The 23,094-nt window shown below is 39.7% G+C and overlaps 1 protein-coding gene across 2 annotated transcripts in view; it reads left to right on the top strand.

Annotated features, from left to right (window-relative positions):
* LOC109087189 (noelin-2-like) overlaps window positions 1-19,812 on the top strand; it is a 61,610-nt gene extending 41,798 nt beyond the window's left edge. For both annotated transcript variants that reach the window (XM_042719166.1, XM_042719164.1), the window contains exons 2-6: window positions 5,541-5,690; window positions 9,202-9,357; window positions 11,666-11,885; window positions 12,473-12,579; window positions 18,847-19,812. In XM_042719166.1, coding sequence (XP_042575100.1) covers window positions 5,541-5,690; window positions 9,202-9,357; window positions 11,666-11,885; window positions 12,473-12,579; window positions 18,847-19,521 — 1,308 coding nt within the window. In that variant the 3' untranslated portion in view covers window positions 19,522-19,812. The remainder of the gene's footprint in view (window positions 1-5,540; window positions 5,691-9,201; window positions 9,358-11,665; window positions 11,886-12,472; window positions 12,580-18,846) is intronic.
* The last annotated feature ends 3,282 nt before the right edge of the window (window positions 19,813-23,094 follow it).

Here is a 23,094-nt window from a genome sequence, read left to right as displayed (position 1 = left end):
CATTTTAAATCAATAACTATTTGCCTACCATTATAAAGCATAAGTTAAAATCACTAAATTAAAAATGAAGAAAGTCACAAACTCAATGTTACCTAGTATGAGGAACACACTTATTCACTCATCTGAACATACAGTAGTAATTATATTCAATGTATAGTTAATTACAATAGTCCCTTTATTGTGACAACTCGGTAATAAAAAGACAATTGCTATATGTAGATTTTAAACATGCATTGAATTTCTAACAAGAAATATTTTAACAAATATATATTTTAGTCTGAATTATTGCACTCCTTGTGCTCTGTCTAATTATGCAAATGGAGTGTTTAATTTAAACCATTCTCATGTTTTGGGCAGCATTGTATTTTTGCATTTTTCCCGAAGCAGCTTGGTGTGTGTACTCTACTATTTTCACTGTTTTCCAGATGCATTTTGTCCATAGAAATGCATTATTTTATTTATAAAGCTGTATAGTGACATGACTGATGAATGTTTTCCTTTCATATTACAGACATGAGTCTAAAAGAGTGATTAACTTTACACTTGTTGCCTATCAGTTGATCCACACAACACAACTTTAAAATGAGTGAAATACAGCAAAGTAACTTCCAAAATTATTCATTATAATTCACTACATACTTGCTTTCCACTTACTAATGTACTTGTATGGCATTAAATAAATATATATTATATGATATTATGTATATTATGGACCAGTGTTTCCACTTTTTCAAATTGAAATGCAACCTCCAGTGTCACAACCCAGCAACTCGTGTATCATCTGGAATTCTGAGTTTCCCCACCCGTAAATAGGATTTTGCACGGTCATTCATGTGCACGAAACTTGTAATTACGATATTTCAGACTACACTTGAAGAGCTGTCAGCCACATAATTGTTGTCAACCATGATTAATTTATTGAACAAGTGACTGCGTCATGTGATTCAACATGGCCGCCCCCTTGAGGTGACCCAGTTAATGAAAAATAAAACCGCTTTTATTAGGCTGCAGATATGACTGGAATTATCTCACATAAGTGTACTTGATTTTAAACGTTTTTCTCAACTACTATTGATTTTCTTGTGTAAAACTTTTTAAATGAGGACAAAAATGACCTTTAATATCCAGTGATGTGGAGAGGGATTTTGGACCAATGTGATTTCACGGCAGACAGGGTTTACCCTGGTCAGAGCGACAGAAATAGAAACCAAGCAGCTGACAGAATGTCTTGCTCATCACTTACCATGACCACGGCAGGTTAAGAAAACAACTAAAATGAACACAGAAGATAACCCATTTCTTGTTTTCTGCCTTATCGTGTCACACCTGATTAGGATACGCAACATATGATCAGCAACTTCATTTACTCGCTTGTCTTCATAAATGCCAGCAAACAGACTGCGCACTACTGACAGGGTAATTTGATCGTTTGCAGGCTGTAAAATGCCAATGAGAAGGAAAAAAAAACAGACTCACACGGATACACTCACTCTGCCGTTTACGGATGACAGCTCAACCATTACTAATTAAAACGTGGCTCATTTCATCTGACCTGTTTGTTCATAAATAACTGGCCTATTCCGTATCATGCACTCACATGCAGTACAGATGCTGGAAAGGATGGGAAGATCTGAAAAAGGGGAGATGCTACGCACATCCGTGAGTGATATGGGGTGTGTGTTTTTGTGTGCCCCCCGTTCTCTACTCTGCCATTAGCCGTAGATGAGAGGAAATTACAGCAGAATGAATTGGTGGGTGGTAATGAGTCCAGGGGTGATTCTAATCAGTTCTTAAATTAAAACTCAACATTTATGCAACATTAATGAACAGAAAGCATATTTATGCGAAAGCGCAGCTCCCCATTGGCCTCCTGGCTCATGTGTTCCACCCGTCGGATGGGCACACATGCCGCACTGATGTTTAACATGTGAGGTGCATGTACCGCTCCGATGATTGATGCGACAGTTTTATCCACTTGAGGGGCTGCGGGTGGCAGATTGGCGTATAGATTGAGCCGGAGCTCGACGCTAACCGTATCTGACGTGCTCAGACACTAAGCCGCAGGTCCATCGGGACGGGAATGAGACTGATGATGAAATGTTAGGGTGGTAATACACTCGACCAATAATTGAAAACCGCATTCTTTCAGGCCAGGGCGAGACATGCTTGGGCTAGTCTCCCATCAGCTACGAGTGGTCAATGGAGCGGACAGCCAGAAAACGGCATTTCTGAGACGAACCGGCAGACCAGTCCGTGCTCATCTTGCAGAGAAGGGTGGATTTCTGTATCAGCTCACCTGGGAAAATTCCATCCAGGATGGCAGTGCAGTTTCAGCGAGTGTTTGTTGATATTGACACAAAGCATAGAAAAATCACTGCTAATGGAAGTGAGGACCCTGCTAGATTTGACAGCCACTGAATGCCAGACTGGACAGGAAAATAGCACAGTGGCCAGAGAAGCCCTTTATAACAGTATGTGGCATTCTTATGCAAATCAGCATGTACTTTACAAACAAGAGGTTAGATGAACAGAAGGAATGAGGCTAATGACTTTGAGCTAGACAAACCTTATCAAATATGAGTGTGAATCTGAACCACCGAGAACCGTGTGTGTGTGTGAATGTTGAGTGTTAGTGCTTGTACTGTATGTGTGTCTGTCTCTCATGCCTTCAGGCTTTGCAAGCACCTTCACCGGAATGAGATGGGAGAATTTATGTTGCAATCTACTTGGTCAAAAAAAAAACAAAAAAAAAAAAACAGTTTGGTGGATTTTTAGACCTTTCATATGTAATGTCATTTCATGTTTTTGTGTTTTGTTTGTTTCTTTTGAGAGAGAGAGAGGGAGAGGTTGTTACTGAAAATAGGGAGCCCATGCTATCTAAATGAAAATGTGCTCAAGGGGAGAGACAGGGATGGAGAATAAATTGGAGAAACAGATATAGAGAGAGAAATTTTCTCAAGCCAGAATTAATCAAAACAACAATCAATTTTTTGCCTGCATCTCCAGATTCAACAAACCAATATAATTGAAAAGACAAGCACCATTAGATGGTTTAAATAAATTGCAGCTCCACAACGAATGAATATAGACCTTCAAAAGGGATTGAAAATTTGCACGTTATTTGTCTAGCAAAGAATTTAAGTAGAAGGAAACACAACTGACAGTCAAAACGCAGAAATCAAGCTTGATCAGTTGTTTTTCAAGGGAGCATAGCACATGGAGACGCTTCCATTAGACACAAGCAGAGGATGAAACGTGGTTTTGTCACCATTCATAGAGCCATAAATTGTTCTATCAAAATGAAAAACAATGCACGTCACTGTAGACAGAACAGTATGTATTGTGAAAAGAGATATACAAATAAATTTGACTTGAATGAATAACATTCATTGTGATCATTTGTGAACCTGTATTTTTTTTATTGCCTCTGCATCTAAATTTACAAATCAATTCCTTTTGATTTTGTGAAATTACATTTGCCTGGCAGGCTAATAAAGCATTACTGAGTTGAATTGCCGTAATTTGAATTAAATTGAGAGAGTGAGAGATTGCTCAGGGATAAACAGAGCTGAAGACACAGGAAAAAGGAACAGATGAGAATGGTAGGAAGGTGAGAAGAGGACAGACTGTGGAAGAAAAGGAGTGATGTGGAGGGAGTGAAAAAGTGAAGGAGACAGAGAGAGAAGAGAGAGTGGCAGGGATTGGCAGGAGAGACGGGATGTGACAGTGAGCTCATGGGGCGGCTGCTGCTTTACTCTCCAATCACATAGTCTCTCTGTCCAATCGGTCATTTAATCTGATAAGGGAAGTGTGGGGAGAGAGAGAGTGAAGCGTGAGAATGAAAAACACAGAAGAGGGTAAGAGAGAATGAAAATGGGAAGGTTAGAGCAGGAGAAGACATTTTATTATCACTCCTTTTTCTTGTAAATGCTGTCAATCTTTAATGACATCATCAATTGTTCTTTTCCAATCTGGCTTTATTCTTCTTTTAGTCTTTAATGATAGCGCAAAAAAAAAAAAGCTGCTTAATAATGGTTCAACAGTTAATTACCATTAAATATAATCATAATTATTAAATATGATTATTGCCTTTTTTTTTTTTTTTTTTTTTTACATTTCATCAGATTTATAGCATTTTCACATAAGCACTAATCAAGAGAATGTCAACTTGCATGGTTTGCTCAAAGATTTATTCACAGCAAACAGTTCAAACAACCCTGTGAAAGAAAACAGACTGGCTGTATTGCACTTTCATTTGAGCAGATTATCTCAATAATAAGTAAATTGTCTGCTAGTGTTTTTAGCTCATCAGGGCTTTTTCTGTAAAGTAGAGTGAGCATGGTTGCCAGGTTGGGAAGATTTAGTAAACGGAAAGCAGAAAATGTATCGATTTATGTAGAAAGCTCTGATTTGGGGTAAACTTTTGAAATCTGACAACTGCAACAATAAAAGTTTGTGGAGGCTTCTTGCCAATGCAAGATAACATAAATACCAAATTAAAATAGAATGTTCACAATAAATAGCCAGCCGGCAAATATTGCAGAAATCATGATCTCAATTGAAATGTAAAATCACCAGCTTCATAAACATAGCAAATTGTGTTCTCTACAAGTTAAACTTAATCGAAAGCATTTGTGTCAATGTTGATTACCACAACCATTAATTTCCACTTGTCCTTCCTGGGCTATAGTGAGGCACTTAATGTAAAATGGAAGTAAATGGGGTCAGTCAGCATAAAATCAAATATTCACAGTTTCAATAATACAGCCATGGGAGATAAACAATGATTTTAGTATTTAAAAAAATGCTTTCTAATTGTATATATCCAAATTTACAACTTTGTTGCCAAGCCAAAACCATAAACCCAACTGTAAAATTTATTTAAACAGCTTTACAGCAAAATTAATACGCATTGTTAACAGAAGAATGAATGTGTGCCTTAATAAAAAAAAAAGATAAGCCTCACATTTCAGTTTTCTGTCAAAATTGGCCCCATTCACTTCCATTAAATACCTCACTAGCACCTCTGTTTGTTTTTTGTTTTTGTTTTTGTTTTTGTTTTTTTTTAAAGAAAAGAATGAACAGTTAATATTTAATATTATGCCACAAATGTTTTGGATTGAGTTTAACTTTTTACTATTCCATTAACGCAAAAGCAGAAAGGTTTGTGTGAGATTTTGTTCTGTAGTATGGGTAGAAACCATTATCATCTCAGTATAAAAACAGTAGAAGTCAATGGAAAATCCCCACTATGATAAAAAGCAAGTGTGTGTGTGTGTGTGTGTGTGTGTGTGTGTGTGTGTGTGTGCATTTAAGCCTGTACATTGTTTCAAGACATCCATCTCCTGACTCCACCGCCCATGAAAAAGCAGCTTTATCGATCCAAAGAAGCTCTATTTCCTCCAAGTGTCTAAGCTGATCAAAACGTCCTCCTCTCACAGATGCCACATTCTATTCTGCTCATGCATTTTGCTCTGTCTTTCCATGCATCTTTTGCTATCTTTTTTTTTGTTCATCTCTCTATCGCTTTCTCTATGCAGGCCCTATATCCGAGCCCAGAGGAGGGCTGGCAGATCTACAGCTCGGCACAAGATGCAGATGGGAAATGTATCTGCACAGTTGTGGCTCCAGCACAGAACATGTGTAATCGAGACCCACGCAGCAGACAGCTCCGTCAGCTTATGGAGAAGGTGACATTAATCAGTTACATGCACAATAACCTACTAAATGACACCCGCTTGTCAAGAGCAAATCCTAGCCGAGTAATGTTTCGTACATATTACGCAGTCATTAAACATGAATCCCAAACATTACATAATACTTTTCCCCATTAGAGAAAGTTTGTGAAGGTACATGATGCAAGCAACCACCTAAAAGAGGACGTGTCCTAAATACTGCTGTGAAATTGGATTCATTCTGCTGAGCCGTTAGGATGTTTTTATTTTTTTCATAATCATGTTCATTAGACTAAGACCAGGCAAAGAACAGCTGAAAAAAGGTCCTGAATTACCTCCAAAATTAGGAAATGGAACACACAATGCACAGTGCTTTACTAAAAGCCTCAGATTCACATTGAGACCCTGTTTAAAGGAGCAGAAAAATTTAAATTCAGTCTCTGCATTCATGGCCAAAAGTATTGGCAGTGACATAATCTAGAAACAATGTCAATGAACACCACAACAGCAAATTTTGCAAACCACAAAATTTATGTCACTGCCAATACTTTTTGCCACTACTGTACATGTGAGTAAATGATGACAGAATGTCTTTCGAAGTCTGCGTCATGCATTTCTTTCATCATTTACTGACCTGGTGTTAAGTAAAAGATAAATAGGGAAAGAGATGGAGAATTGGAAGCACTGTTAAATAGAAGCCCTGCTAAACTATATTAGATCAGCATGAATTTCCATGCTGGTTCAGATTATGCTGGCTAGGGGTGGTTTTGTGCTGGTCTGTTTGGTGGAACTCAACCCTGTTAACTTGGCTGATGAAGCTGGTCAACCAGTTGCAGCATCCAACACGTAATATAATTTCATGTTCTTTTCCATATGTAAGGTGAGGGAGAGAAATTGAAACATGAACAGAAATTTTGTTTTGCTACAGAGATACGTCTGGATATTGAGTCTTCTGATATGCACATTTCAATCGATTGGCAGTAAAATGCAGAGTGTCGGCATAAATAGATTGTTGGACTCTCAGCCAGTTGACTGGCCCCCATTTCCTCATTCCTCACCAAGCCCTCAGTGGTTTCCAGCCTCATCTGTGATCAGGAGCCCATTAAGAGCCAGACGTCCCCATCAACATCACGCTCACTGAATCAGAGAGAGCTTTAGAATCACACTACAATGGGAAGCAGCTGTTTGACTAACTAATGAGCACAGCTGATTGAGGCAGAGATGAAGAAGGAAGCAGAGAAATAGATGCTGATATTAAAACAGTTTGGAGAGGGAATCCTGAGAAGGCAAATTTGGGACTCCAGACAAGTCAATAAGGCACATGACTCACAGTCATGCCAATCTACCACATTATAACTCTGCCTCAAATTCTGCCATAATCCCTGCCTTAAAGGAATAGTTCACCCAAAAATTTAAATTGTCATCATTTAATTAGCCTCATGTTGTCTGAAACATTATATTAAGAAGCATTTTGAAGAACACTTCAGCTGTTTTTGTCTAGGTTATATTATGAAAGTCACTGGGATCCAAAACTTTCACGCTCCAAAAAGGACATAAAGGTAACAAAATTAATCTATTTGACTGGTCTTCTGAAGTGATACAATCTTTGTGTGATTTTAAAAGATTAAAATTTAAGTATTTATTCACTCTCAAATCAAATCAAAAAAATGATTAACACAAGTGAACATCAAACATCTTTAACATCAACTAACATCAAGGTACTTGCAAGTCACTTGTCCAAACATCACTGATGTTTGAAATTTGTCACCATATTTGATGTCGTCTGTGTCATCTGTATATGAATCTTAACCAATATTTTGATTTGATTCAAGAGTGAATAAAAGATCAGTCTATTCATTATTCAAAGGGATTGTGATCCTTTTTAGAGCTTGAAAGATTTGGACCCCACTGACTTCTGTAATACTATATGGACAGACACAGCTGAAACATCTGCAAAATATCTTCTTTGTGTTCCACAGGAAAAAAAAAAAGTCATGCATGACATAAGTCATTTTGAAAATGTCATTTTTTTGTGAATTATCCCTTTAAATCCTGCACAAACTCTAACCAAAATGTTCCAAACCCTTTCATAATAAAAGTCCAAAGCTTTCAAGCTCCGAAAAGGACACACAGGTTGCATGAAATTAATACAATAAGCTTTTTGAAGAATTTCTCCGAAATTTGAAATATAAAATATAAAATTAAAAATAAAAAAAAAACTAAACTTAAACATCAAATCAAATCAAAACATAAAATTTGCATGATAAACAGATCAAGATTTAAGCCTTTATTCAAATCAAAACATTGATTAACATAAGTGTACACAAACTAAAGTGTAACTTCAAATAACATCAAGCCATATTGGTTCTTAATGTCATTTGATCATTATATTTAAGGTTTGTGTTGCCGTATTTGATTGTCAACTGCACATATGTACTGTACACTGCCCAATGTTTTGATTTGATCTGAGAGTAAATAAAGGATCAATCTGTTTAGCAAAGTGATTGTGATCCTTTTTTTAGACTTTGAAAGTTTTAGACCCCATTGACTTTAACAATACTTTATGGACAGAAACAGCTGAGACTTCAAAATTTCTTCTTTTGTGTTTCGCAGAAATAGGAAAGTCATAAAAAAATTGTCATGAGGGACAATAAATGATAACAGAATTTTCCTTTTTGGGTGAACTATCCCTTTAAATCCTTCCACAAACACTGCCTTAAATCCTGCCTTGCCCCTCTGTCAGGGTATAAACACCTTATCTACAATCGTACGGCAACATAACTCAACCACTCAGACAATAAAATGTGTGTGTGGCTATGCCAGCAGCTGCGAGCCACTAATGCTCCTGCCTAATAAAATGCAGACTAATGAGGACACCTGGGTCAGTCCCTCTCTGAGAGAGATGTGTTCAGAATTAAACTACCATCACCCAGCCTCTTGTGTGTGTGCGAGAGCATGTATCTGCTCAGTCCTCCTGAGCAGTCAGCGACATGCATGACAAACAATAACTGAATGCAGAGTGAATATGTGATTCCACCTAACCCTTGCCCAAGTCAAAACATCCACAATCCTCAGCGCTACATGTGACCATTGGGTCTGACAGCTATGCAGATCAGCTAATTAGACAAGGGCCCTCATGCACATCAGTTTGGACATGAGGAGAATACCAGCATATAATCCATGTCCTGTTTGATTCTCTTAAGTGCAGCCAGGAGGAGGGTGTGTGTGTGTGTGTGTTTTTTTTTCTGATCACCTGTGTGTCATGAACGGTGTGTGTGTGTGTGTGTATGTGGCCTCTGAGAGTATGTGGGCGTATGTAGGAACTAATAAGGTGTGTGTGCTGATCAGCAATCACGCTCCCATTGCCTGTGTGTTGATGTGGGCAAGTTGCTCAGTGGGCGTTCTGAATATGTAGGATGGCTGATTTGAACTACAACAAATTGAAGGCATCACACTGTTGTGTCCTCAAAAAACATGCCCTGATGCATTGCACTGTTTTGACTTTGTGTTTTGTGGTATTTAACAGGTTCAGAATATCACTCAATCCATGGAGGTGCTAGATCTGAGGACATACAGAGACCTGCAGTATGTGAGAGACACAGAGAACCTCATGAAAACAGTGGATGGCAAACTGAAGACTGCCTCTGAAAATGCACGCAGCCTCAACCCCAAGAGTTTTCAGGTACTGAAGCATATTCAGCCTAAAAAAATGGTTTAATATGAGTGTTTATGCATTTTTAACCTAAATCACAGCAGCTTTCATCTGTGAAGGATGTAGGCTGTCAACATACACATAATATGTCAGCCAATCACAGCAGTGGGCTTTTTACATCCAAGCCTACAATCCGCCAAGCCTATTTAAACAGAGCGTTCTGATAAGGGGGTCAAAGCAGGACAGAAAATAGCCTATTACTTCTAAATTCTGATGTTTTTTTGATGTAAAAATCTTGATAACATTATAAGTGGACCTCAGAGAACAAAATAATACAAAGGAAGTTCATGACCCCTTTAACAATTTTAATTGTATAGATGATATTTGATTTTTAAAATTAAGCAAAACTCTGAGCATATGTAAACCGGGCCTGATGTTGGATTTCAATGTCAAAATTACATGAAACATCTAGAAGGCTATGCAAATCAAGGACATCTGAATACAAGATCATTCATAAATAGCTCCCAAGTGAAGGTTAGTGCAACAGTTCCTCTCAGCCTGCAAACCTGCGACAGCCAGTGTGGGAGGCATATGTGCTAACAAAGAAACAGCTTTTAGCACAGTCACAAGTGTGCCTCTTGTGGTCAGGGGAGTACGTTTACTGCACAGCATTTACCAGCTGGGATTCGTTAGACTCACCCTCTATCCAGGTCATGGCACCAATGCAACCAGTTCTGCTTGCATTGCTGTTCAGAGTGGGGCTCGAACCTGGTGACAGCCAGTATGGGAGGTAAACTTGCTAAAAAGAACACTGACGACTGCAGCCTCTAGCACCTCTTGAGGTCAGGGGAGGGAGGTTTACTGCACAGCCTTTACCAGCTAGCCTCCAGTACATTACCTCATGAATATTAATTTTGTTACATGACTGGAGATTGAGCAACATCAGTGCATGCTAAATAGCATACACAGGCTCAGTATTTTTATATAATGACATCACAACCTGCCCACCTCTAGACACGCTACTCTAAAACTCTTTCCGGTGCCTTTGCCCCTATATGAAATAGACACTGACACTATCCTTCAATACCTCTGATTTTTAGGTTTAATTGAGACATACCAAAAGTCTCAAATGCACCTCAATTATTTATGCCTAGAACTTGAAGCTTGTTTCAATAATGAGTGTGTTTGTGTGCATACAAAAGGTTACGTTTTTTTGTTCTTTTTAGCTAGCAGCTGCTCTCCCAAAGGCTAAGATTCAGACCCCTTTTATTATTAAAGCTTTTTACCTCTTGAATACGAGAGTGTGCTTGTAGCCCTGCACAATCTCAGATAGTAGAAGTATTCACTATTCATTTCCAGTGGACTAAATGAAAATGCAGGCTTCAAGATGAGTAACATGTAGCTGGCTGCTAAAGAGAGTGGAATGGAAGCCACAGACTCGCCTCCCTGGGGTATCACTATCATTCAGAACGCAGCGCCACCACTTACCCATCCACCCCACTCTGCTGCGGTGTGAGTCACCAAATGCTGCATAGAAAATTATTCCAAAATGTTCCAGAAATCATTCCTCATCTATCGATACATGTTCAAAGCACCATAATCCTTTTTTTCCCCTTTTTCTTTGCTGGAGCTGTGAAAAATTTGCGAGATGTGCCAGTGTAAAAAGCACTATTTCAAAGAGTGTGAGTCTCAGAGCCTGGCTTTATTTCGGCAAGGCTGCTGATGAATGTGGAGAGCTCAAAGTCGCCTATGGCAGGGCGGGAGATTAACGAGACTAAATTTTTGTGTCTCGGAACAGGAAAATGAGATTTATGATGTGGTGCCGCAGGGCTGAGAGCAGCTCCATTACCAGATTTACGATAAACTTTAACAAGGAGGAAACAGCCCCTCCTGTGGTGAGCATGCTTTATTGATACACCTGCTGTTCAGACCCTCTTTATTGATATACCTCAGTCTATGCCAGTCTGCATGGCTGCGGTAACTGATTGCCGACACTGAGCTGAGCTCAGCCCACAACTTTTAGCTCTTTCGTATATGCTTGGTCACACCGAGGTGGAGAGCTGACAGTGCTCAGATCAGTGGGCCTGTGCCACCACGTTGGAGGAGCAGTAGATTGTGAGAGCTTGCAAATGCATAAAATCAATATAAGTTTCTCATGTGAGGATGCATTCGGATCCGTGGCAGGAGATTAGTCAATCAAGATGAAATACTGGAGATGAACATGGTAAATAGTTAATTAGAGCCCATGCAAATTTCCAATCTCCTGTGAGAGGGAGTTTAACCATTTCTTGTCTCTCCTAACCACCATTTCACACCTTCCTTCTTCCGTTTACCTCAGGAGTTAAAGGACAAGGTTACTCAGCTGCTTCCCTTGCTGCCAGTGCTGGAGCAGTACAAGGCAGATGCAAGAATGATCCTTCGGCTGAGGGAGGAGGTGAGGAATCTGTCCCTGGTACTAATGGCAATTCAAGAGGAGATGGGAGCCTATGACTACGAGGAGCTCAGGCAGCGAGTGCTACTGCTGGAGACTCGCCTGCACTCATGCATGCAGAAACTCGGTAAGACATCTAGTAGAAGTGGGTTTGAGTTGATTTTAATAATCAGGAAAAGGCAGCAACCAATCTATTGACAGTGGACACACAGTATTTGACCTATTACAACAAGAAAATAGAAAGAATTTTGACTTATTAGATTCTCAGTGCAGGACTTGATTGGCATGATTATTTGTGGAGTTATTTTAGAGCAGCTGCAGTACTTTACTTTCAAATGGAAAAGCAAAAGTAAAGTAGACATGTCTGATGGTCAGGGAGACCACATTAGACTCAGTTAAGTCCAAATGTGCTTGTTGTCCAATTAGATAAGCAATTTTACATTAGAACATTAAAAACAGCCAGCTAGCAGGCCTCAAACCGAAATGTCCAAAGTTAATTTGGCTTAAAGACTCATTGGCTTTCAGATGCATGATGAGACAAGCTCATGTTCTATTCAGGGTGAAACTGATGAATTCAAAAGAAAATCCAAAATGATGATCTAAAGGATATTTGTTCTGCTCTATAAATGTCACTTTTGGCAATTTAATGGTGATTTGTTCATCGGAGTTCCTCTGAAGCCGTCATTTATAGTGCCTCCTGTGTTCTATCACCAGGTTGCGGGAAGCTAACTGGCGTCAGTAACCCCATCACCGTCCGCGCCTCAGGGTCAAGGTTCGGCTCCTGGATGACTGACACAATGATCCCCAGCTCCGATAATAGGGTAAGAATGACCGTGCCGCAACACCCTATCACTCCATCACTGCCACTGCTATGATGAGCCGCCTCTCTCCAGAGACACACACACAGTGACTGAGTCAGTGTTTTGGTACAGTGAAGCTGAGTCACTGATGGATGGTTCTTCCACCATTTTTCTTCCTCCCTCCCTCTTTTTCCTACTCTATCATGCTCATACTCTCATACTCCCTCACTCCATACTTCTCTTAATCGTTAAGTCTCCTGTCAAAGCCACAGTCCCCATATTAATTACTCCATCAGGGGATTGGGTATTAACAACTTGTTTAGGCAAAAGCTTCACCAATCATTGCCAGAAATTACTAGCAGCCAAAGCCATCACCAGGGAGAGACAACTGGGAATGTCGTCCTGGGCCCAGTGATAAAAGGCAGTGTTTACCAATCCTGTTCCTGGATGCACACCAAAACTACACATTTTTGAATGTATCCTAATCAAGCACACCTGATTCAACTGATCAGCTCATTAGTAGAGACTCCAAGACCAGAAATGAATCGGTCAGATATGGGAGATATCCAAAGTGTGTAGTGTGAGAAACAACGTTGGGAAGCAGTTCTCTAAGTTGTAATCTACTTATTGGGTCCAGTGGTGAGAGGCTCTTTTTAAATTCAAGAGTGTGAAGCTGAAATGGAATTGGAATGCAGGTAGAGGAATTTAATTCAAAGACATTCAACATAGGTAATCTATCTACTGTTCTCTCTGTCCAATCATTTATCATTTCCACTATAAAAGGACTGACATGGAGCGGAGAACAGGCAATGATCATAATTTATTCTGTATTTCATGGGGGCAAGCTGAAAGTTCATCACTAATGATACAGTCCTTTATCTTTGGCTTTAATGATCACATCACTAGTCAATATCAATCATCGATCACGTAAAGTGACAAATAAATCACGGTCATACCAAACCAGCAGGCATCTGAGCATTCACTGTCCCTAGATTTACAATGTCACACACTACATTGCTGGTTAAGGTAGCACCAGCCATCCAAAGCACAACATACTCCATTCTTCTCAGAAGGGAAAACAGAGGCGGAGACGGGCAGACCGCAGTTTGACCAAAGCTCCACTCGCTGATCCACAGGGACTCGTTTAGCCCACAAAGGAAATGCTATACTTAATATTCCAATTATCCTGTCTGTCCATAAGTCACCTGCTCTTCTCCTCTACAGTCACCACGCAGCCCCACAGTAGCCTAAAAATAAAAACGCACTGCATCTCTCTGTGGAATGAGAAATGGGGGAAGAGGCAGGGAGGGAGACTGCAGGAGGGAGTGAGAAAGGAGGAGAAGAGGCAAAAGATAGCAGGGGAGTGTTAAATCCTCAGGGGGCTTCATTATGCAGGAGAAAGAACATAATAATCATCCTAAATAAGCTGACTGTCTGAGGTTTCATTACGATGTGTTAATAAAGAGTGTGCAGCGCATCGCTTGGTAAAAATGTGAAGATTGTGTGCCTTATAGATACAGCCTCATTCAGTGATGGCGAGTAAGAATAAGAGAGGCAGAGAGAGATGGAGAACTGCTAACATGATTGATTTCCTGTGAATGTGGAGTGGAAAAGGGCAGGGAACGACTGCTGCAGCCGAGTGCAGAGCACATACAGCATCTTCACTCCCACACAGAGAGCAGATCAATAGATTTGACAACACACGCACACACACACACATACACAGACTGTGCACAGTGAGAGTCACCGCTGGTTACACAGGAAGAAAGGCTCTGCTGTCACTCTCTCAAAGGTAAGTCAGGAGATGGCGTCTCTTTTGATGTACTGTACTTTCATCCAGGTATATGTTCTCTCTACTGCATTCTTGCCACAGAAATCTCAGCTTTCATTTCTAACCTGGTTTCTTCTTCTACATACAGAGGGGTCAAAAAGTGCACTAGTGAAAATGCTTCTGTTTTGCATTCTTGTCCAATTTGATGTTTATTTGTAATTCAGATATCTTAATATCTGGTATGTACCCATTTAGCTTTAATGTCACCAGCACTCAGAAAGAGCTTTATTGCAAAGTATGTTTGTACATACAAGGAATTTGTTTTGGTGACAGAAGCTTCCAGTACACAGAGATAACAACAACAGCACAGAGATAATAAGAAATAAAGATATGTGAATAAAATACACACACACACACACACACACACACACAGAGAGAGAGAGATATCAGTCATGGACAAAAATATCAGCACCCTTGGTAAATATGATCAAAGAAGGCTTTGAAAATTAATCTGTATTGTTAATTCTTTAGATCTTTTATTTAACAAAATCACAAAAATCTAACCTTTCATTGGATGATAAGAATTTAAAATGGGGATAAATATCATTATGAATTTTTTTTTTTTTTTTTTTTCAAATACACGTTGGACACAATTATTGGCATCCCTAGAAATTCTTATGATTAAAATATCTCTGAAGTATATATTCCCATTCATATTCACAATTTTAAGCACTCCAGGGTGATTATGAATATGAAATTATCCAGCCATGGCTTCCTGTTTCACAGAAATATAAATAAGAGGGAAAACAAAGCCCAAATCCACTTAATCATCCATTACAATGAGAAAAACCAAAGAATATATTTCTGATGTGCAGCAAAAGATTATTGAGCTTCACAAATTAGTGAACAGGACTGGCTTCTATAGTCAGATGAAACTAAAAAATTAGCTCTTTAGCAGCAAACACTCAAGATGGGTTTGGTGAACGCAGGGATAAAAAGTACCCCTTGTGTACAATGAAATATACTGCTGTATTTTTGATGTTGTGGGCCTATATTTCTGATGGAGGTCCTGGACATCATGTTTAGATACATGGCATCATGGATTCTATCAAATACCAACATATAAAAATTCAATAAGTGACTGACTCTGTTAGAAATCTTGTAATGGGCTACGTTTGGATCTTCCAACCGGACAATAATCCAAACACAAACATCAAAAACAACATAAAAATGGGTCACTGAGAACAATACCAAGCTTCTGCTATAGCCATTCCAGTCATCTGACCTGCACCCTATAGAAAATTAGTGTGGTGAACCGAAGAGAAGAAGCACCAACATGGAGCTGGGAATCTGAAGGGTCTGGAGAGATTCTGGATGAAGGAATGGTTTCTGATCTCTTGCCAGGTGTTCTCTAAACTCATCAGGCATTAAAGGAGAAAATTTAGAGCTGTTAAACTGGCAAATAAACATTTAAAAAATTATCAAATAAAATTATCCAAATAAACCTACAAAATATGAAAAAGAGAAAAACATTTATTTCATAACGATATTTCCCCCCATTTTAAATTCTTATTATCCAATGAAAGGTTAGATTTTTTTAAATAAAAGATCAAAAGGATTAACAATGCAGAGTAATTTTCACAGCCTTCTTTGATCATATTTACCAAGGGTGCCGATATTTTTGGCCATGACTGTGTATATATATATATATATATATATATATAGAATATATATAAGTAAGATGTAGGGTAGTATTAAGTAAATAAACAGTAGTGGAGAACATTTAATTGTTCATGAGGCAGATTGCCTGGGGGAAGAAACTTTTCTTGTGCCTGGCAGAAATGCCGTCCAAACCTCAAAAGCGCCAGCCAGAAGGTAAGAGTTCAAAAAGGAGATGGCTTGGATGTGAGGGATCCAGTGTTATTTTCTGAGCCTTTTTCCTCACTCTGGATGTATACAGTTCTTGAAGGTTGGGCAGGGGAGCACCAATAATCCTTTCAGCAGTCAAACCGGTGATGGTTTTGAGTAGAACTGTGTGAGAAGCTCCTGTGGCAGGTTGAACTTCCTCAAGCTGGCAAAGGAACTTCCTCAACTGGCAAAGGAAGTATAATCTCTGTTGGGCCTTTTTTACAATGGAGTCAATGTGATTGTCCCACTTCAGGTCCTGAGAGATGGTGGTGCCCAGGAACCTAAATGATTCTACTGCAGCCACAGTGCTGTTCATGATGGTGAGTGAGGGGAGTGCAGTGGGGGGGGTTCTGAAGTCCACTACCATCTCCACTGTTTTGAGCGTGTTCAGCTCCAGGTTGTTAAGGCTGCACCAGATAGCCAGCTGCTCAACCTTGCTTCTAATATGCAGACTCATCATCGTTTTGGATGAGGCTGATGACTGTAGTGTCATCTGCAAACTTCAGGAGCTAGACAGATGGGTCAGTCGAGGTGCAGTCGTTGGTATAGAGGGAGAAGTGCAGTGGTGAGACAACGCATCCCTGAGGGGCACCAGTGCTGATGGTGTGGCTGTTTGACATGAATTTCCTCAGTCTCACTAGCTGTTGCCTATCTGTCAGAAAGCTGGTGATCCATTGACATAGATCTAGGAACAGAGAGCTGGGTTAGTTAGGTCTGAAGGATCCACAAACCGGATCCTCACATTAAGTCTCTGGTTTGTCTAAATGTTATAGGATATAACGCAGTCTAATGTTGACTGCAGCATCCACAGACCTGTTTGCTCAATAAGCAAACTGGGGTCCAGTGATGCCCTTCCGATAAGCTAACACCAGTCTCTCTAATGACTTCATGACCACAGATATTAGGGCAACAGTTCTGTAATCATTAAGTCCTGTGATTTTGGTTGTCTTTGGAAAGGGAATGATGGTGGAGCATTTGAAGCAGGCATGGACTTCGCATAGCTCCAGTGATCTGTTGAAGATCTGTGAAAGGATGGTGGCCATCTGGTCAGCACAGGTTTTCTGACAAGCTGGTGAAATACCGTCTGGGCCTGGTGCCTTCCTTTTCTGATCGGGGGTGGGGGGTGGGTATGAGACCGGGAGATTCAAATCTGCAGTAAAACTCATTCAGGTCTTCAGCAAGTTGTTGATTCACCGCAGTACTTGGAGATTGTGTCTTGTATGTTTGTGATGTCTTTTAGGCCTTTCCACATAGAAGCGGTGTTGTTTGCTGAAAACTGGTTTTCCTGCTTTTTAGAGTTGCTCCTCTTAGCCTCTCCTTGCCTGATTGTACAAGATTCTTTCCCCACTCCTGTAGGCATCATCTTTGGCCTGAGAATGCTGTCTATGCTTTGCTGTGAACTATGGTTTGTCATTGTTGTATGTTAAATAAGTCCTGGTAGGAATGCACATATCCTCAAAGAAACTGATGAATGATGTAATAGTAACTGTGAGCTCACCCAGATTGGTGGCAGCAGCTTTAAAACCACTCCAATCAGTGCAGTGGAAGCAGAATTGTAAATCCTGTTCTGCTTCATTAGTCCACCTTTTTACAGTCCTTATTAGAGGTTTAGATATTAGTTTCTGCCTGTAGGTTGGTATAAGATGAAGTAAACAGTGAGAGCCCCAAAGCTGCCCGTGGGACAGAGTGCTATAATATGTAATTTTGTCTATATTTTGGCAGTTTACGGGAGAGATTTGCTTTATTAAAGTCACCAAGAATGATTATAACAGAGTCAGCCAGTTGTTGTAACACTGCGTTCACACACGCTTGAACACGTCTTAAAACGCTTGAACAGTGCCGCTGCTCCTCCAACTACAATGTTCAGCAAAACATCAGAGTAATTAAAAAACTGGTGAAAGATTTTGTGGTGTGTACTGCCGAAAGGACAGCAGTTCATCCCTGGTACAACTTATTGTGTTTGAAAAATAACAAACAGGAGAACCTCCACACCGAGACAGCCATATGCGGCGCCATCTTGAAGGTATATCTGAAATAAATTATAAGAAAATAATCCAAACAGCATCTTGTGCTTTAATGGAAATAAGAACATGAGGTTTTCTTTGTACAAAGGAGTACACACGGTCATGGATTAGTGACCTAGTATTTATATTTATTTATTTTTTTCATTTGGCTAGATACCTTCTTCTAAATTAAGAGTTTGTGTAAACAAAAGTTTTTTTTTCTGTTTAATTAGCATATTTTTTTTCTTAGTTTTCAACTCATTTTATTTTAGTTTTTTTAGTTTTCAGAGATTCCTGGTTTCAGTCTTTCATTTTAGCTTCAGTATTTTAGAGTGTGGCCAAATTAGTTTAGTTTCAGTTTTTCTTAGTTTATTTTTATTTCAGTTACCAAAAATATCGTTTTTTTTTTTTTTTAAATTATAATAGCACTGCATGTAATAACACTGTAGTTTATACATATACATTTGAACTGTTTTACGCATTCCCTGGGAATCTAACCTTTGACCAGCACCATGCTCTACACTTTGGAATGTTGTTGTTCAAATGTTCTTCATTTGTACAGTATCTATCATGCATTTTACATTTGCATATCTTATTTTGTCTCAGGTATGGTCAATGGACGGTTACTTTAAGGGACGCCGTGTGCTGGAGTATCGCACAATGAATGACTTCATGAAGGGCCAGAACTTTGTGCAGCATCTCCTACCCCACCCTTGGGCTGGTACGGGTCATGTGGTGTACAATGGTTCCCTCTATTACAACAAATACCAGAGTAACATAATCATCAAGTACCACTTCCGATCCCGAAGCATCCTGGTGCAGCGCAGCCTTAGCGGTGCGGGCTACAACAACACCTTTCCCTACTCCTGGGGTGGATCATCCGACATCGATCTCATGGCCGATGAGAACGGGCTATGGGCCGTCTACACCACCATTCCCAATGCTGGAAACATCGTCATTAGTCGTCTGGAACCACAAAGCCTAGAAGTGCTTCAGACGTGGGACACAGGCTTCCCTAAACGGAGCGCTGGTGAGTCGTTCATGATCTGCGGCACTCTCTACGTCACCAACTCCCACCTGGCCGGTGCTAAGATCTACTTCGCATACTACACCAACACCTCAACCTATGAGTACACGGACATCCCCTTCCATAACCAATACTCCCACATTTCCATGATGGACTACAACCCCCGAGAAAGAGTGCTCTTCACTTGGAACAACGGACATCAAGTCCTCTACAATGTCACATTGTTCCAGGTCATCAAAACCTCTGAGGACTAGGTCACACAGACCTTACAAACACATTTGATTATACACAAATGTACACACACTGATATGCCCACACAAATCACACACATATACACACATTTATGTGGAGGAGGACATGACTAAAGCTAGAACTTTTTTACTGCATTCCAAACTTCATTGAGTGCTTTTATTCATCTAATGTTCTGAGGAGAGTAAGATTGGTACTGGTATACGGACTTAGCCTTTATTTTCTTTCCTGTGATGATTCAGCATGAGTACTTTCTTTTTATTTGTGGAAAAAGAATAAATAAACATCAAACTTTACCATTTTCATGTTTCACCTTTTTCTCCCCCCCCCACCCCATTAAAAGTTTGAGTAAATGTTTGTTCGTCGAGTATTCTTTGTGAAACCTTTCACAAAGCCTATATCAAAACTCCAGTTGTAATATAACTAGATGTGCCGCAGCAGGGTTGAGCCAAGCTCCCCTTGACTGCCTCAGGAAGTGAATCCAGCTCCTGTTTGGTGTCAGCCATCCTGAGGAGAGACGTCAGTCAGGCGGAGCTCCGTGACATGAAGGGCTGAAAGGTGAGGTGGCAGAGGAGAAGAAATGGGAGACAGCAGAAGAATGAAAAAATTTAAAAAAGCAACAGCATTCAGTCGGACAGATGAGGCCCCAGGCTACAGTGATGCCTGTTGCTGCTGATGCTGCTGCTGTTGTTTGCACTTGCCAAGTTGCAATCTGTTTCCATGTCTCTTTTGAGGCACACCTCCTCAGCAGGCTGTGTAAAATAATAAACCGTGGGCTTGTCCAAGTTCTTGTTAAATGTGTTCTTTATTTAAATTAAGACCAAAGTATACTTCCCTTGTCCGCATTCTTCTTTGGCTCACAAATAGTCAGTGTGACACAGACAACCTGCCAAGCCACAGTGAGACAAGTATGAAGTAGGACAGACACTACTAGTCACCAGAAGAATAATTAACAAGTGTAAAATGCAGGAAAATCCACAAAACTCTGTGCTATTCCTGGCTATGTGTAGCACCTACTGCTCTGCATGTTCTTCCAAAAGATCAAAATGTTGGAAACGAGCAGCTGAAGTATATTTTTAACATTTAAATGTGATCTTAAAGGGATAGTTCACCCAAAAATTAAAATTATGTCATTAATTACTCACCCTCATGTCATTCCAAAACCCGTAAGACCTTCGTTCATCTTTGGAACACAAATTAATATATTTTTGATGAAATGAGAGCTCTCAGACTCTGCATAGACAGCAACGCAACTGTAATGTTCCCTGGTCCAGAAACGTAGTAAGGACATCTGTAAAACAAATGTGTGTGACATCAGTCATCAGTGGCTCAAGTTTTGCAAAGCTACGAGAATACTTTTTGAGTGCAAAGAAAACAAAAAGAATTTATTCAACAATTCTTCTCCCCCGAGTTACATCTTCCACCATTTTAGAGAGTATCACAATGCATACGAATGCTCTCCCCAAGCCTAAATAATGCTGATTGCATTGATGCACGCACTTTTTCCCCTGAACATAAACAACACTGATTACGTCGATTATGCTCTTGGGTACTCTCCAAAATGGCAGAAGAGACGGGCGGAATTCAGGGGAGAAGAATAGTTCACTAAATTATGTTATTTTTGTTTTCTTTGCACTCAAAAAGTATTCTCAAAGCTTTGCAAAACTGAAGTTTAGCCACTGATGTCACATGGACTGTTTTACCGATGTCCTTACTACGTTCCTTTACACATTACAGTTGCGTTGCTGTCTATGCAAAGGGCCGCTGTGGCCTAATGGTTAGAGATTTGGACTTGTAACCAGAAGGTCGCAGGTTTGAGTCTCGGTGCTGGCAGTTGTAGGTGGGAGGGAGTGAATGAACAGCGCTCTCTTCCACCCTCAATACCCATGGCTGAAGTGCCCTTGAGCAAAGCACTGAACCCCCAGTTGCTCCCCGGGCGCTGGATATATAGCTGCCCACTGCTCCGGGTGTGTGTTCACAGTGTGTTCACTTCTCACTGCTGTGTGTGTGCACTTGGATGGGTTAAATGCAGAGCACCAATTCCGCGTATGGGTTACCATACTTGGCAAATGTCACGACTTTCACTTTCACTTTCAGGGTATGAGAGCTCTCACATTTCATCAAAAATATCTTAATTCGTGTTCCGAAGATGAACGAAGGTCTTACGGGTTTGGAACGACATGAGGGTAGTAATTTATGACCGAATTTTCATTTTGGGGTGAACGAACCTTTTAACTGGTTATATGGGACATTTCAAAGCAGATTATTTTGTGAATCTTATCTGTCACAGTTTACAGAGAAGTCTTAAAGGCACAGCAGCAAAAAATCAGGGCAGAATAAAAACAATGGTCAAACTAAATGGCTAAACGATAAACCTTGACTAATCGTATGATATAACCCCTTTAGCAATAATAAAGGTAAAGGTAGTACTTGTATAAGAGAAGACATCAGAGGTGAAGGAGAAAATCATTCAAATTCAGAAAACTGGGTGAATTTTCAGATGCCACTGTCTCCTTTTCAGTTCCCCTCTGTGGGTTCATCACATTGTTTTTGCAAAGAGCAGCTGTGCATGAATCTCTGGTTCATTTCACACTGCATGCAAAAGCAACACGTAAATGATGCAGTAGCCCAATTACAACAGCAGGCATGCATGATCCTTTCACAAGAGTGTTTCCGCTGCGTAACAGAACTGTGGAACTACACAGGAAATAAAGTGATTTCGAGTTTCCGCATTGATTTTTTTTCCTTTAGTAAATTATGAAATGACTATCAGAAGTTGGTCTCGAAGAATAACAAACTTGATTGTTGTGAAAGTGAATTTGCATCCAAATGGTAATTAAATGACATCAAATAAAACTGAACAGTATATGGTCTATCGTGTTTCCTTTTTTTTAAGGATATTCCCACAGTTAAAGTTAATAGGAAGTAAAAGTGATGAAAAGTAAAAAAAAAAAATAATAATAATAATGTCTCCACAAAAATACACACAAAAAATGTGTGAGAAACAATAAATACAGAAAAAATATAGTTTCAGACCACAAAAAACCCTTTAACATTTCAGTAAGTAAACACTAAAAAAATAAAAATTACACAAACCACAAAAAACCATTTAACATTTAACCTCCAAAAGTACAAAGTAGACTATCTGTGATGCTTTATTTGCTGTGTAACCTCTTGCATAGCTGAATGTGCAACAAAAACACTTACATTTACATCTTCATTAAATGCGGTTACTATCTGTCCCAGACCCCCTCCAAATGTAATTTTGAATGCATCTTGGGTTCGTTTACTGTATAAGTGCCGTTCGATCATGATCTGATTGCCAAAAAAGCACGTTAAGAGGGCCTGTTCATTAAGCCTAAAATCTGTTGTTGTTTTTTTCAAATGGAATGTTAGTAGTTCACTTATTTTATATTACTTTATAAAAAAAATCCCTTAATTGCTTACAATTGTACTGCTAAAAGGGTTTATAGTGCATTTTCAACATATTTTCTTCTGATATCACCGTGCTACACAGGGCACAAAACGACTCCCTGTTGAAACTCCACTTGAAGTGCTGCTTAAGCGTGCAGTGTGAG

Source organism: Cyprinus carpio, chromosome A3 (genome assembly GCF_018340385.1).
Source record: "Cyprinus carpio isolate SPL01 chromosome A3, ASM1834038v1, whole genome shotgun sequence".
In the NCBI taxonomy this organism is placed as follows: Eukaryota; Metazoa; Chordata; class Actinopteri; order Cypriniformes; family Cyprinidae; genus Cyprinus; species Cyprinus carpio.
The sequence above is the reverse complement of the archived record's forward strand: the minus strand, read 5'-3'. Positions and strand labels throughout refer to the sequence as shown.